The sequence below is a fragment of the Petaurus breviceps genome, unplaced genomic scaffold (genome assembly GCF_028583685.1).
Source record: "Petaurus breviceps papuanus isolate PSGF00001 unplaced genomic scaffold, PetGlider_PUasm1.0 90574, whole genome shotgun sequence".
Taxonomy (NCBI): Eukaryota; Metazoa; Chordata; class Mammalia; order Diprotodontia; family Petauridae; genus Petaurus; species Petaurus breviceps.
This window is the reverse complement of record NW_027187277.1, coordinates 4765846-4781212: the sequence shown is the minus strand read 5'-3', so window position 1 is coordinate 4781212 and position 15367 is coordinate 4765846. Positions and strand designations below refer to the sequence as shown.

Sequence of the window (15367 nt, the reverse complement as noted above, 5' to 3'; positions counted from 1 at the left end):
TAGATTTACTTTAGTTTGATAGATGTTATATTATTTTATTATGCAGCATATGCTAGATATTATGTATAACTTGCTTATCAATTCTATGCTAACAAGTGAATGCAGCAACCAAGCACTTTTACCTGCTTCTGAGTCAAGTCGATTCTAGTCCCATGACGAGAGATCATAAATACAGTGAGTTCAAAAAAAGAGGAATGGTTTTGGCCAGGAGGTTGGGAGGAAGGAATTCATTCTGACTGAATAAATCCACAAATGAGATTGTGATGATCCATGGAGACAGGGAGAGCTAATAGATGGAAGGAAGGTAAGCTGAGTAACCATCAAGAACACAGCAATTCCTTATCACTTGTACCTAGTGGTTGAAACATGTGTGAACTGACCCAATGAGCATAGAGGCCACAACCCTGTTGCTCAACAGGATCAGATGAATGGAGTGGCTGTTATTTCCATCTGGTTGTTTAAAAAAATAAAATAAAATGCATCTCCCTTACCTATTTCATATAGCCACATAAAACTATATGTGTACACATGTATATACATGCATAGATATATGTATTATATCTATATATACATTGATATCTTCGTGTGTATATGTACACATGTACATATAGTGTGTAAGAGATAAGGTGTTGCATACATGTACATATACGTGAGTGTATATCCATGTATGTGTACATGCATGTAGTTTTTGTGTATGCCAAAGGCTATAAGGAAGATGGGTGGGGTGTGGGTGTGTACAATATATCTAAACCTAATCATCCCGCTTTAAGGATGACAACTTGAATAACCTGATAACTTGAACAAGATATGGATATACCTTGAGCATATGCAAAGCAAACCATATGTATTTTAGACCAGGTTTGGGCATCAGAGTCTAAGGCCTGAATCCTGTGGGTGATTCATTTGTAAATAGAATGACCACTTGAGGCTTCAGCTGTACCTGGTTTACAAAAAAGAATTTTGGGGAAGGAAGGGGAGATAACATATAGAAAAGAAGTATAAGACATGAATATGCCTGATTCCCAAGGTAGACAAATGCATCTAAACTTTGAAGAATGCCATGACCTATAGGAAAGTGTGGGGCACACTTGGGTAAGGTCAAACAGTTCATTTTGGCTAGGGCATTGAAGGAAAACAGATTAGTCCACAAAGTGGCAGACGTGGATAGCCTCAAATTGTGAAGGAGGGCAAGTGTAAGCAGGGAGTAAAGGCACATGGCAAAAATGTGAAGCTTATCAGTCTTCACATGATTGTACCAGAGAAAAGAGAGGCTATCCAGAAATAGGGTCATGAGATCACAGATTAAGAGCCTGAAGTGATCTTAAAAACTATGAAGTTCTATCCCCTCATTTTACAGATTAGGAAACAGAGGTGCAAAGAGATTAAGTGATTTGCCCAGGGTCACTAGTAAGAGTCTGAGGTGGGACTTGCACCATTACACCATACTGTTTCATTTTAGCTAAAGGGAAAAAATGTGATAAAGTTATAACCAACTTTAGTCCTTCCAATTTGCTCCCCTCCCCCCAGAACCCCGAGGTGGAGGGGTGGTCATTTTACTTTATTTCTGTCCTTTCTGCAGGAATCAGAAGTAAATCTGGAAATGATTGCCAGGAAAATTAAAAAAAAAAAAACCAGCCCAAGAGCCTGCCATGTTGATATCTCCTAGAAACAAAAAGTGTCTGATATTTGAAGATTTATCAGACTATTCAGAGATGGAATAGATAGAAAAACCAACTTGATAATGATTATGAAGACACCTAAGAAATGATAAAAGATTATATTGTATAAACTGAACAGTAAAGTGCTAAGGGGACCTGAGAGTGAGGTGGGGCTAATCAGAGAAAGTCCAACACTCTGACACAATAGTCATCAATGATTTGGAGGGCCTGAGACACTTCCACATAAACCACGAGCAGATTTCTTCTAAATCAGATTCTGAAAGACTAAAATATTAGTTTGGAAAGATGCTAATTGAGTCTTCTCTTCCAGCTATTGTTGTTTCCAAGGAACTAGAGGAATCTGCATCAACTGCAACAAAATGAAGAAAATTCCAGATGTGCAAAGTGAGGAAGAATCCTCAGGGGAACTTCATTATGAACACTTAGACAATTCTCCTCTTGTTATACAGATTGCGGCAAGCTGTTCATAAGCACACGTTCCAGATGAATTTCATTATTATAAAGGATCTGGGGTGGGAGAGGGAATAATGTAAGGACATCTGAATAAATCCTGATCTGATAAGTTTCACTTTCACTCAGATGCACTAACTCCTATTAACAGCTTTTAAATTATAACTCAAGTCTGAAAGAGATTTCTGCACTGCAGCATCCTCAAAAGTCAGACATAGAGTAGCTTAAATCCTGTGCGGTGCTGATCATTTTTCTTGCATCAGACTTCCAATTAGTGGGCCCCGGGTGAGGTTATTGTTGTCACCTTGGTGACTTGCTCTGAAGTACCTACACAATCACTTCCTATATCCCTGTGGCTCAAGAATGTGGCACAGAATGACAGAAAGCATTTAGACAGTGCTTGAAGATTTGCAAAGTCTTTCACACATGCTTATCTCCTGTAATCCTCACATCAGCTCCTTGAAGTAGGGGCCTTTATTATTCCCATTTTACAGATGAGGAAACTGAGGCCTACAAGCAGTTGTCCAGGGTCATAAAGCTTTACATGTCTGAGACTGGATTAGAACTCAGATCTTCCTGACTGCAAGGCCAAAACTCTATCTATTATGCCACTTAGCTGCCTAAAGATCTCTATATCAAAATACAACTTTATGATAAGAGAGAGAGAGAGAGAGAGAGAGAGAGAGAGAGAGAGAGAGACGATGGTTCTTCAGTAGCTGTGTAGAGCAAGGAAAAGCTTTTGTTAGTTTTGGGGTCTATTGTGGTACAAACATACACATGGTACCATGAAGAAGGGGACATCTCAAAATATGAATGAATATATTAAAAGCCAAGAGAAGGTTGAGAGGATATGAGACACCAGCTGAGATACAGCAGACACCTAAATAAATATCCAATTTTGTTCAAGGATAAGAGTAAATATTCCTATCTCTACCCCCTCCCCTCTGCCTCCAGCTCATTCAAGCATTTCCCTAACAACTTCAAACTACTTTCTTGACCTACTTCATATAATCTAGGAGTTGGGTATTGGATTATTCTCTAATTCATGGGTTCCAAACCTGGGGGTCCAAGGACTCTCAAGGTATCTATGAATTTGGATAAGTAAAAAATATGCATAATTATATATGTCATTTTCTCTAACCTCTAACTGAAATTATAGCCTTTTCTTCAATTATGAAATGAAAAGTGGCCAATAGGCTTCAGCAGTTAGTCAAAGGGGTTTATACCAGAAAGGTTAAGAACATCTGCTCTGTTTCATGTATATAAATGTCACTAATAAAACCATAAGAGTTCCTTCCAGACAGGGCTCTCAACCCAAGTCTCAGTGCTTCTAAAACTGAATCCGACAATGTCAGAGCTGGGGAAGAACACTTGGAGATCATCTAGAGCAACAACTTCATTTTACAGGTGAGTAAACAGCCCCAGAGGAAATAGCATACATTTTTCACATGTATACAAGCTGCCTTGTCTCCTTCAACAGAATAAAAGTCCTTAGAAGACAGGGCTATTGCACTATTGTCTTTGTATCTCAGTGTCTGGCAAATAAAAGGCTCTTAACAAATGCTTGCTATTTGATTAACATGCCTAAATTCACATCACTGGTTAGTGGCTGAGACAAGATAGATGATACAGAGAGAAGAGCATTGGCTCTGAAGTCAGAGGGCCCAGCCTCAAATCCCAAATCTGACACTTCTGGGGCACTCCATTTAACTTCTTGCCTCTCAGTCCTTCTCATCACTCTCCCCTGCTACCCCTGGAAATGGTGAATACTCTTCCCTGTCAGGATCACAGTAGCCATTTAATGAATTTCAGTTGTTTTTCAGCTATGTCTGACTCTTTGTGACCCCATACTGGATTGGTTTATCATTTCCTTCTCTAGTTCATTTTACAGATAAGAAAACTAAGGCAAAGTAGATTAAATGACTTGCCCAGGGTCACACAGCTAATGTGTCTGAGGCCAGATTTGAACTCATAAAGGTGAATCTTCTTGCCTCCTGCCCAGTAGTCTCATTCACTATGCCACCAAACCACTCCATTTAATAAATATTTGTAGAATTGAATGGAAACCTCCCAATGAATGGGATTAGAGCAAAGACCTTCCCACATGCTAAAGGATTTAGGATTACACAGTCCTAATGCTTCACATCCCAAGAGGCCTGATACTGAAAGCATAGAACTCTCTGGGATAAAGTTATTGGTCTATGTTCCTTCAGAAGCCATTTGTTTGTAGGTGTCAAACAATACAAAAGGAAAGAAAAAGGTGTGTGTGTTGGTGATATGTGGCAAATTGCAAGGCTGAGTACTCAGACTTAATGATTTGTTTACCAATATGATCCTTATCCTCTCCTAAAATGCAAAGCACTACATTGAGTAATCCTTGTTAACCAAGTTTGACTGGCCAAAATACTTTTGATTCCATTTGCTTTAAGTACATATTTTCACAGTCATGCGACATTTCCAAGCAATCTTTCCAAAAGCCCTAATTACTTACAACATTTTAACACTGTATTTGTATGTTTCATGTAATGAATGAAGGATAAATGAGTAAACTCTTAGAACAAACTGTTTTAAACTGTATTTTTATGTTAAAAGCAGTCTCATTTTTAACTTGTGCTCTGACCCATTTTCAAATCCTTCATTAATCTTCATTCCTGTGATGCTGAAAATAGGTCTCACAAAGAAGTCATGAGCTACTGACCAAAGCAATGACCATCCACAACTTCAAAGAATTGATGCTCCTCATTGCCTGCTACCCACCTCCTAATAGGTAATGAGAAGCCTTTTTGGATATGGTAAACAGGTAAGTTTGTTTTGGCCAATTATGATTATTTGTTTCAAGGTTTGTGTTTTTCTTTTTTCATAGGAGGTGAAATTAAGGAGAAAAAGTGGGAATTTAGAGATACTGTAAAGAAAAAAAGAAAGAAAATGTCATTGAAACGATTTTTAAATGTACAGAAGTACAGAAGGAAAGAGATAAGCAGGACAGCTTTGAAAGTAATGTTAATTTATTCATTTTTTTAAAAAAAAGCAAGCTGTACATAATAGAGAAGCATGGCTTCATAGTTTCACATGGTTCACCGCATAGTCTCACTCTATGGTCTACTTTGCAAAAGGAAATATTCATATTGTGTGTGTGGACATTAAGTTTAGAATAACAAAAATAATTTCTAAAAAGTCATGAGTTACAAATACACAGAAGATACATAACACTCCTGTAAGAACTTGTAACATAGCAGGGTCAGAATAATACACTCCTAGGCAGGCGTTTCTGTTTCTGATCGTGAATTCAACAGAATGAAAATGTAGTTGTTGGGGGCGGCTAGGTGGCAGAGTACTGGCCCTGGAGTCAGGAGGACCTGAGTTCAAATCCGACCTCAGCCACTTAACACAAAAACTAGCCGTGTGACCTTGGGCAAGTCACTTAACCCCAAATGCCCTCCAAAAAAAAAAAAGGAAGAAAATGTAGTTGTTGTCAATGACATCATCCCAACTCTGCTAGGTATTTGGGGAGGCACAAAGATCAGCAAGAAACTCTTCTGAAAGCTTTTACTATAATAAGAAGATAGGACAATACTCACAATTAAGTACAACATGTGGCAAATATGGTTATGTGGCATAGAAGAGGTATAAAGGGTAATGGTGAAGATTGGAAAAAAGCAATATTCTAGGCAGGGGTGGGCTTCGAGGACACAGGTTCCCCACCCCTGTCTAGTGTTTCCACATGCATGTCGGTGGGGCAAGTAAATAAACAGGGCTTCATTAAGGAATTGGTTTGAAATAGGCCTTAAAGATGGGAATATTATATCTATAGGCAGAGATGTTCTTCCAGCTGTTCTCATTTTCACTCTCTCTCTGTCTCTGCCTCTCTCTGTTTTTTTTTCTCTCTGTGTGTCTCTCTCTGTCTGTGTCTCTTTCTATCTCTCTGTTTTTCTTTCTCTGTCTCTGTCTCAACATAGGCCTGTTCTTTTTTCTTGCTTTGTTCTTGATGTCCCTAGAAATTATTTTTAAGAAAGTCAATTTAGCCCAAATAACTATTTAAGAGAGACCCTAAAACAATGATAATATGATCAAAGAAGAGGTTAATGGTGTGGGCTGAAGCGAGAGTTTACTGAATTCTTGACTTATATAAAGAGCCTGGTCTGTGGATAAAGTGATTGTTTTTGTTTTAAAACAAAGATGGCAGGAATGAACTGAATTTCCTAAAGGGCCCTGAGATAAAGTTCTAAATCTAACTTCTGCCCACGCAGGACACTTTCCTACTGGCTGGGCTCTACTGAGGTCTTTTGTGTGCTCTTTGGTACTGTTGTTCACACCTGAAAATGTCATCAAGAAAAAGCAATTCTAACCATTTAAAGAGGTCTAGGGCTTTAAAGTACAAAGGGGCTAAATATGGATACTTACTCTTTGTTCTGCTGTCCATTTCTATTTTTGCTGACTCCTGAGTTGGTGCTGTTGGAGGTAACTTCTTCCCAACCACCTGAAACAAACAAAAAAATTTTAATAGGATTAGATCAATTAACCTGGAGGTCTGAAACCAGGATTACAAATTGAATAAAAATAGTAAAAATATCTAATTTTGAAAATAAATTTTAAAATTTCTGCCTGACATGTATTATATACCAATTTCTGAATTATAATGACAATTGGGCAAGGATCTAAATTTAAAATATATGTATCTCATGTTAGTACTGGGGAATATTTATTCCCTTTCTTCTTCAACATACTTTATTAATGCTAATCATCCATCTAAATAAATCACATGAGAGGAAATGGGTACAATGTTCATATTTTAGCTTAAAGATTAGTTTTTTTTAAAATTTAGACTAATTAAGCTAGTATTAAATTCCCAACTCATAGTTTCTTTGATCCCATATTGCTACCTTTTATAAAAACCAGATTTATGATTTTGACATTATAAAACTAGTATCAAACTCAAACAGAAACAGATGCCTGCAGGTTCATATTGAAAATCCATCAACCAATAAACACTTATTAAGTTACTATTATGTTCAACGAGAAGCTGGGTGGCACAGTGGATAGAACACCAAGTCTAGAGCCAGGAAGATCTGAGTTCAAATCTAACCTCAGATAGTTATTAGCTCTGTGACCCTGGGCAAGTCACTCAACACTGTTTGCCTCAATTTCCTAATCTTCAGAATGAGCTAAAGAAGGAAATGGCAAATCACTCTATTATCTTTGTCAAGAAAACCCTAAATGGGGTCATGAAGAGTCAGATATGTCTGAAATGACTGAACAACAATAACACTATGTTCCAGGCACTATGTTGTATTGTATTTTTATTTATTTTGTTAAATACTTCCCAATTGCATTTTAATCTGATTCAGGCTATACTCCAGAGTTTAAGGGAATCCCAGTGAGGAAACTCCCTCTACCAATGTAAACTGGTATTTATTCATGAACATATCATTTTAGGGAGTTACCTGAGGCACTGAGAAATTAAGTGACTTGCCCAGTCTGCGATATCAGAGACAGCATTTGAACACAGGTCTCTCTGACTGAGGCCTGCTCTCTACCTACTATGCTTAGGGTCTTTTCACATCTCCAAGTACTAAATTACATTAAAATATATTGGCTTATTAATTTTCCTTTTTAAACTTAAAGCTAATTCTATTATCACCAACTGTTACTGAATCAACCACAAGTAGGGCTAAGCAATGTCTCACTTAAGGGTGCTGCTTTGCAAACAGGCATTTCTTAAAGCTTATTTTTTTTTTCATAAAAGTGAAGGCAGAAAGGGGGAGGGCCTTTTTTTGTGGCTACCAACTTTTTATCATGGTTCTTAATTTCCAACCATAATTTCTATGGATACAAGGCAGATAGAATAATAAAACTCACAGCCTACACCAAAAGTTCAGCCAGCCAAGTGATAAATCTTCTCACTAGTTGTATAAAAACCTCTCTGAACAAAGAAAACCCATGAATGAACGAAGGGAAGACACAAAATTAATGTGTCATTCATGAAACCAGGACCAGAGGAGTTTTCCTTTAAGTGATAATGATTTGTAACCCCATTTTAAATCAGAAAAATGTCCTTGTGCTCCAAGGGTAAAAATGTACATTAAATCTGAATAAATCACAGAACATAGGTAATTCAAATTTTCAACCTTTCATGAATTTTTAAAAATAATTTGCCAAATATCCCATACATTTTACATGGTGACATTTGGATTTGGTGCTATGAGGCTTTCTGAATTTGAATTTAAAAAAACGAAACACTCGAAGTAATATTCAACTCCTAACTACTACTTAACATGCATACTAAAACCGTCTTCTAATTCTGGAGTGGTGAGAGAAGAAAGAATTTGATCTAAGCTTGTCATGGGGTCAAACCTAGAAAAAGGCTGGCCTTAGGGTCATCTTTTAAAATATTATCTGCAATGGAATTTCTGAAAGTTCCACTTGCAATCCATTTTGTTCCAAAAGCAGAAGTTTTTTGTCTCTTTTTTTGTGACTAAAAAAACCCTACATGTTTCTATTTCTAATCCATCAAGCAGAGCAAAAACAAAGGCAAAAATTTAACAGGAAATGTTACAGTCATTATTTGGCCATCGAGGAATGGTTTTTTTTTACCACTATTTTATAAAAATTTAAACATCCAGTGCTTTGGGATCTTATCTGCTGGCTGATCTGAAAAAAATCAATTCTCAGCTTATATTTTTTTGTAAATTTTCTGCAATTTAATTCATAAATATTTAACAATTCTGTATTAAGAACTTACTATGGTTTTTATCCCAAAGAGATCAAATAAAAGAGAAAAATACTTATCTATACAAAGATATTTATAGTAGGCTCTCTTTGTAGCTGCAAAGAATTGAAAATTGAGGGGATGCTTGTCAACTAAGGAACAGGTGAACAAGTTGTAATATATGATTGTGATGGGATACTACTGTGCTATATGAAATGAGGAGAGCAGTTTCAGAAAAATCTTGGAAGACCTATATGAACTGATATAAAATGAAGTAAGCAGAACCAGGAGATCAGTATACACAATAACAGCAATGTTGTAATGATGATCAACTGTAAAAGACTTAACTACTCTGATCAATGCAATGATCCAAGACAATTATGAAGGGTTTATGATGAAAAATGATATCCACCTCCAGAGGAAGAATGGATGAACTCTTGTAAGGGTATGGGATTTAAAGATCTTCCATGCCCCATTGGACTTGCTGACGTAGCAGGAAGGGGCGGAGCAAGAGGAAGCGGAAGCCAAGCTAGAGTTCCTGCGGTGGCTAGTAGTGGCAGCGACGGCAGCAGCAACAGCAGCAGTGGCAGAGGCAGCGGCAGCGGAAGCGCGAACCCCTTTTTGAGTCAGCCAGAATTTCTGCTAAGGACTCCTGCTGAGGACTGCCAGGGGCCGGAGATGCTGGGAGCGCGCTTCCTGGATGCTAGGTGGTTGCTGTGGGTGGGGAGGGGAAGACCTTTGCCTGAGGTAGCCTGTTCTGTTTTAAAGGCTTGAGAATGTGGGTGCTTTCTACTTTATCTACCTGTGCCAATTTCATAACTACTCTGATGGCTTTGACTTTCTGGTTTGGGGACTCAGTCTTTCGGTATTTTAATAAATGTCCCAGCTTATTCCCCCATATAGAAAGCCTGATATATTTTGTGACTGATAACTTCATCAGCATATCTGTAATTTCCGTAGGCATTGTTAATATTATATTGCTGATACAACTCTGAACACAAAATGAAGTATAATTTTCTCCCTTTATTTTTCTTGCTTTTTTCCAACATGGCTAATATTTCCATATAATTTCTAATTTCCAAATGTTTTACATTATTTCATACGTATAACTGACTTAATATTGTATGCTTTTTCAGTGAGTTGGGGAGGGTTTAGAGAAAGAGAGATGATTTGGAACTCAAAATTAACAATAAAGTTAAAAACCAACAAATAATCATTAAAAATAAAAGAACTTCCTACAGTCAATGCACTGTGCTGGGGTCTGGTAGATAAACAAGATACTGTTTTGTCCCTGAAGAGCACCACCCTCTTTTACCAGTTTGTGTTTCTATGGTGACAAAGTGGGCTCCTTTACAAAACTGACATCCCAGTTCATTAGTCTAAGATATGTCTACCATGTTCACATACTTCTCCTGAGAAAGATACAGAAGCACAAGCTTTAATCTGCTGTTTCATATCCTCCTTCACCTTGCATGTGAGAGCACAGCCAAGTGACACAAACATCTCAACTAGCACAACTTTAATCTTCACCTCTCTAATGACTCCTCTCCTTCTGCCCACAGACTAAGTGCCTCCCCACCCCCACAATCACACAATAAACACAAACAACTAAAAAAACGCCCTCCCTCTGCTTCATCCACAAACTGTCGTTATCTCTTCACCTCTTTTTTGGCCTTTTTTTTTTGTGGGGGAAAGGCAATATGTCTACACCTGTATTCACTTTTTCAACTTCTGGCAAATCTGAAACCTCTCACTACCTGCTTCCTAAAAGCACTTTCTCAGAAAATCATCGGTGAATTCCTGTCTTTTCCATTCTTATCCTTGACTTCTGCAGCAGCTGACATTGTTGACCAGCTTTCCTTGTTTTGGATAATTGTTTCATCTTTGACTTCAGAGGTACCAATCACTCCTATCTCTCCAATGGATTGCTTTTCTCCATCACTGACTTTTCATTCTCTTTTTAAACATTTAAGGTGGCTTCTCTTCCCCCCACCCCAAGGTTATGTCCCTGCCCCCTTCTCTCCTCTCTATAAAATTTAATTTGGCAATCTCATTCATCACCAAGACGGAATACCAATAGCTGTCAAATTCCCATCTCCAGTCCATGGGTGCTCCCACAAGCTGTTCCAGGGTCCACAGGCCGCCTCTAGCTGTGCTTCCTCCCAATGTCCCCACCTGACATGTGAAAATTGAGTTTGTCATTCCCCCTCCCCAAAGTTGCTTTTCTCTGATATCGCTGTAGCCATACATGCAATCCCCGTGCCTGCCATTTCTCCCACACAACTTTGTATTATCTTTGACTCTTCTGGCTTCCTCACAACTAAAATAAACCAGTATGCAATCCTGCCAGTTCTTCCTCTATAACCTCTTTGGCATTCTTCCCCTCCCTCTGTTTTCACTGCCACCACCCTAATACAAACCTGGACTTGATGATGGTCTCTTAAAAGGTCGGCCTACTTCCACTGTCCCCATCCCCAGCATCATCCTTTACATATTCCAGCCAGACATGACCCTCTCCACTCGTCTGCTTAAAACTCTTAAATAACAACTCACATTTACATGGCACATAAAGGTCTACAATGGGCAGACCTTACAGGTAAGTAGTACAAGTATTATTATCTCCAATTTTACAAAGAAGGAAACTGAAATTCTGGGAGGTGAAATTATGGTCACACAACCAATAAGTAGCAAAAAAGGGACCTCAATCCGGGTTTACTATTCCTAAATCTATTTTTCAGGCAAAATTCAAATGTCTCCTCTGCCTAATATTTAAGGTGCTGCAGAGTCTGGCATCACTCTACAACTTGCAACCCTATCTAAATACCTGCCATGCCTGCATATATTTGATGCACGACTCTGCAGAGCCAAACTGGGCCATTCAACATTAGTATAGAGCAAAGCACATTTTTTCAACAATTATTGAACAGTGTCTGAAGCACTGGCTGGGTTGTGGCAAAGATAGGTGATATATCCCTTTTAAATGTCCATGTTTTATGTCTATGGAGGGACAAAGGTGTCCACATATTATATAGTGCTGATAAGTGGTTGTCATACTTCTACTTGAATACCCTGAATGATGGAGAACTCACTACCACCGAGGTGGCCTATTTATGCAGCTCAATTTGTTCACGAGGCTTCACTAGGCAGAGAATGACCTCCCCTCAATTCTCACCTCTTTTGTTGTTTAGTTGTTTGTTAGTCACATCCAATTCTACCTGATGCCATGGACATTATCCATGGGGTTTTCTTGGCAAAGATACTGGAATGGTTTGCCATTTTTTTCTCCAGCTCATTTTACAAATGAGAAAACGGAGACAAACAGAGTTAAGTGACTTGCCCAGGATTACACAGTTTTGTTTTGTTTTCCTTTGTGGAGGGGGGAAGGCAGGGCAATTGGGGTTAAGCAACTTGCCCAAGGCCACACCGCCAGTAAGTGTTAAGTGTCTGAGACTGAATTTGAACTCGGGTCTGCCTGACTCAGTTGGTGCTCTATTCACTGCGTCACCTAGCCGCGCCCTGATCACCCAGTTAGCAAGTGTCTGAGGCCAGATTTAAACTCAGGAAGATGAGTCTTCCTGACTCGAGGCCTGGTGCCTTATCTACTGTACCACCTAGCTGCCCCTTACCTCTATAGCACAACTCAAATGCTGCATACATCCTTTTGCAAGCCTTTGCTAACTTTTCCCAGTTGGTTATGGCCTTGCCCTCTTTAGATCTCCCGCAACTTTTACATCTCTTATATATCTGTGCATTACATTATTTTCACATGTCTCTGAACATATGTGTGTTTAATCTTCCCTTACTCGACCATGAGTTCTAGGAGAGCAAAGACTGCATTTTATCTAAACTTCAGATCTTCCCTAGCACCTAGCCTCATATATACCTCATAAATGTGAGCAATGAAGCTGTTACTAATGTGTCAGACCAACAGCTTCTAACAGTCACACACCAAACATCATTAAAGGGAGCTGTGACTTTCAACTCTGGAGTCTTATGTAGTCTCGTGCCCTTTTTCATTAAACATGTCAAAAGATTCAGGGGGGAGATGATAGTTGTCTCCAGATATATGGGATTTTCACCTGGAAGGGACGTCAGCCTTACTCTGTTTGGCCTGAAAGGATAGAACCAGAAGCAAAGAGGCAAACTGAGGCTAGAAGTCGGGAGAATCTTCTTAAAAGGTACATAAATGAAATGGGCTGTCTCAGTGGTAATGAGTTCCCTCCCACTCAAAGTATTCAAGCAAAAGCAAGACAATCACTTACCAACACTTATTTAATTATGTTATACAGAAGATTCCTTTTGGGTATAGGTTAGATCAGATGGCCACTAGGGTCCCAATTGTAAAATTTGTATTTCTGTAATATTTGGACACTTATGTCCCTCCACAGACATAAAACATGGACTTTTAAAAGTGATACATACCTATCTTGTGCCATAACCCAGACAGTGCTTCAGACACTGTTCAATAATTGTTCAACAGTGAATAAACATGAACCAAAAAAATCTTTTGGAAGATGTTCCTCGGCTTAAACCACCTGCCCACAGTTAAAATAATAGCCAGCACTTATGCTTTTAATAATAGTCAATAACAACCACTAACATTTAGCACCTACTATGTGCAAGGCACTGTGCATTTTAAAATTATTATCTTATCTGATCCTTACAACAACCTTTCGAGGTAGGTGCTATTATTATCATCCATATTTTACTGATAAGGAAATTGAAGGAAACAGAGGTTTAGTGACTAGTCCAGGGTCATACAGCCAAGTTTACAGAGGACATTCTTCACAACAACTCTTTGACGTAGGTAATTCAAGAGTTATTACCTCTAGAAGCTGGCATTGTAGATAAAAACTGGTCTTGGAGTCAGGAAAATCTAGGTCTAGCCCTGCCTCTGACACATCCTCACAGTATGACCCTGGGCAAGTAACCTCCATGACCCCCAGGCAACTAACTCTTTAAGACTATACAAGAAACAGACTGAGTACAGATCTACATCAGTGCAGGGAGTTTAATCATCAGGAGTTTCTGTAATTTCTGAAATGCCAAATTTGGTAAGTAAATAAAGAGAACTTATCCCATTTTACAAATATCCTGGAAATGGAGTCTCAGAAAGATCAAGTGATATCTCTATAATCACAAATTTACCAAGTGCCTGAGCTAGGATGTGAATCAAAGTCTTCTGAGTCTATATCCAACATTCTTTTCCCATTTCCATGCATCCAACACCAGAATGACCTTTATCTGCTATACCCTCCTGCCCGTCAGGTATTCCTCCCTGGCAATGATTTTTAAAGGAATGAAGGAAATTAACAATGAAGGAGGGAAAACTTGAAACTCTACCAGTGTCTTGCATACTACACTGTCTCTCATCTCCATCCCTTTCTATCAATCAGTTACAAGTACTGATGTAAACATTTATTAAGCACCTACTAAGTGCCAGTAACTCTGTTGGCCACAAGGCTGGTCTGGCTTCAGGTCATCTGTCAGAGTTTCCAAGGAGAGCAGAGTACTACTGTTCCCCTCTAATATCCCCTTAAGAGTTTTTTTTTTTTAAGTAGGGCTTATTCCACAGAACACTAAATAAATTCATCAATTTCTAAATGTCTTCTAAGAAAATTCAAGCCTCTCCCTCTCCCAGAATTCAGAATAAAAAGAATATGGAGAACCTTTGACTTACCTTCCTTCTCCTAGTCCTTTACTGGCCCAGGTCTGGTTTCACTTGACTTAGGTGGAACTGAATATTAATTTTAAAAGGGAGGAGTGAGAGGTGCAATGCCACCCTGGCTGCCTACAGATAGCATATTGGAGGATGGTAGGCCTTCAGGGAAAATAAGCTGAGAAATAGGCCCGGGTACCCCTGATGTAGACCACATAGCTTTAACTCTCCACTGGCAAAGCAGAATGGGGGGGGGAGTGGGTTCTCACATCTCTCTAGTCATCTCTTCCTTGGACCAAAAGGTCACTTGACTAGCCATGTGACCTTGGGCAAGTCGCTTAACCCCAACTGCCCTCCAAAAAGAAAAAAAAAAAGAAAAAAAAGTCACTTGACACAAAAAGATGACATACAAATAAGCATTTTATGAGAAGTCTTGCAGAAAACTCCTTCCTCACCTCCCAGGAATCCAGCTAGAACCACTCAGTGCTGTAAGGGAAGGACCAGAATGCCTTAACCAGCCTCTTCTCTCTTCCTCCGTGTACTACAAGTGTAAACCTCACTGAATATGTTCTTACATTTGTCTTTACTGTCTACAGACCAAATGACAAACTATTGCCTGACTTGGTGAGGAAGAAAAAGAGAATAAACTGACAGGTATACAAATGAACTGTCACTCTTGATTAATCCTATACACACATTAATCACCAGGCCGGAATACAACCTGCTTATTACCCAACAAGGCTCTGCCCTAGTTTCAAGTTATGCCCTTCCTTTATTTTTAATCCCTGTCAGTCCTTTAAAAAAGAACTGATAGGAAGGAAGGAAGGAAGGAAGGAAGGAAGGAAGGAAGGAAGGAAGGAAGGAAGGAAGGAA

At 38.9% G+C, this 15367-nt stretch overlaps 1 protein-coding gene across 10 annotated transcripts in view; it reads right to left on the bottom strand.

Moving 5' to 3' along the window:
- Positions 1-15367, bottom strand: part of SH3KBP1 (SH3 domain containing kinase binding protein 1) — a 472618-nt gene that overhangs the window by 149198 nt on the left and 308053 nt on the right. For 7 of the 10 annotated variants that reach the window (XM_069063466.1, XM_069063459.1, XM_069063456.1 and 4 more), the window contains one exon: positions 6531-6606. In XM_069063466.1, coding sequence (XP_068919567.1) covers positions 6531-6606 — 76 coding nt within the window. Of the gene's footprint in view, positions 1-6530; positions 6607-10909; positions 10980-14515; positions 14849-14949; positions 15102-15367 lie in introns of those variants that run through there. The other 3 variants (XM_069063464.1, XM_069063463.1, XM_069063465.1) reach the window with 3 other exon arrangements.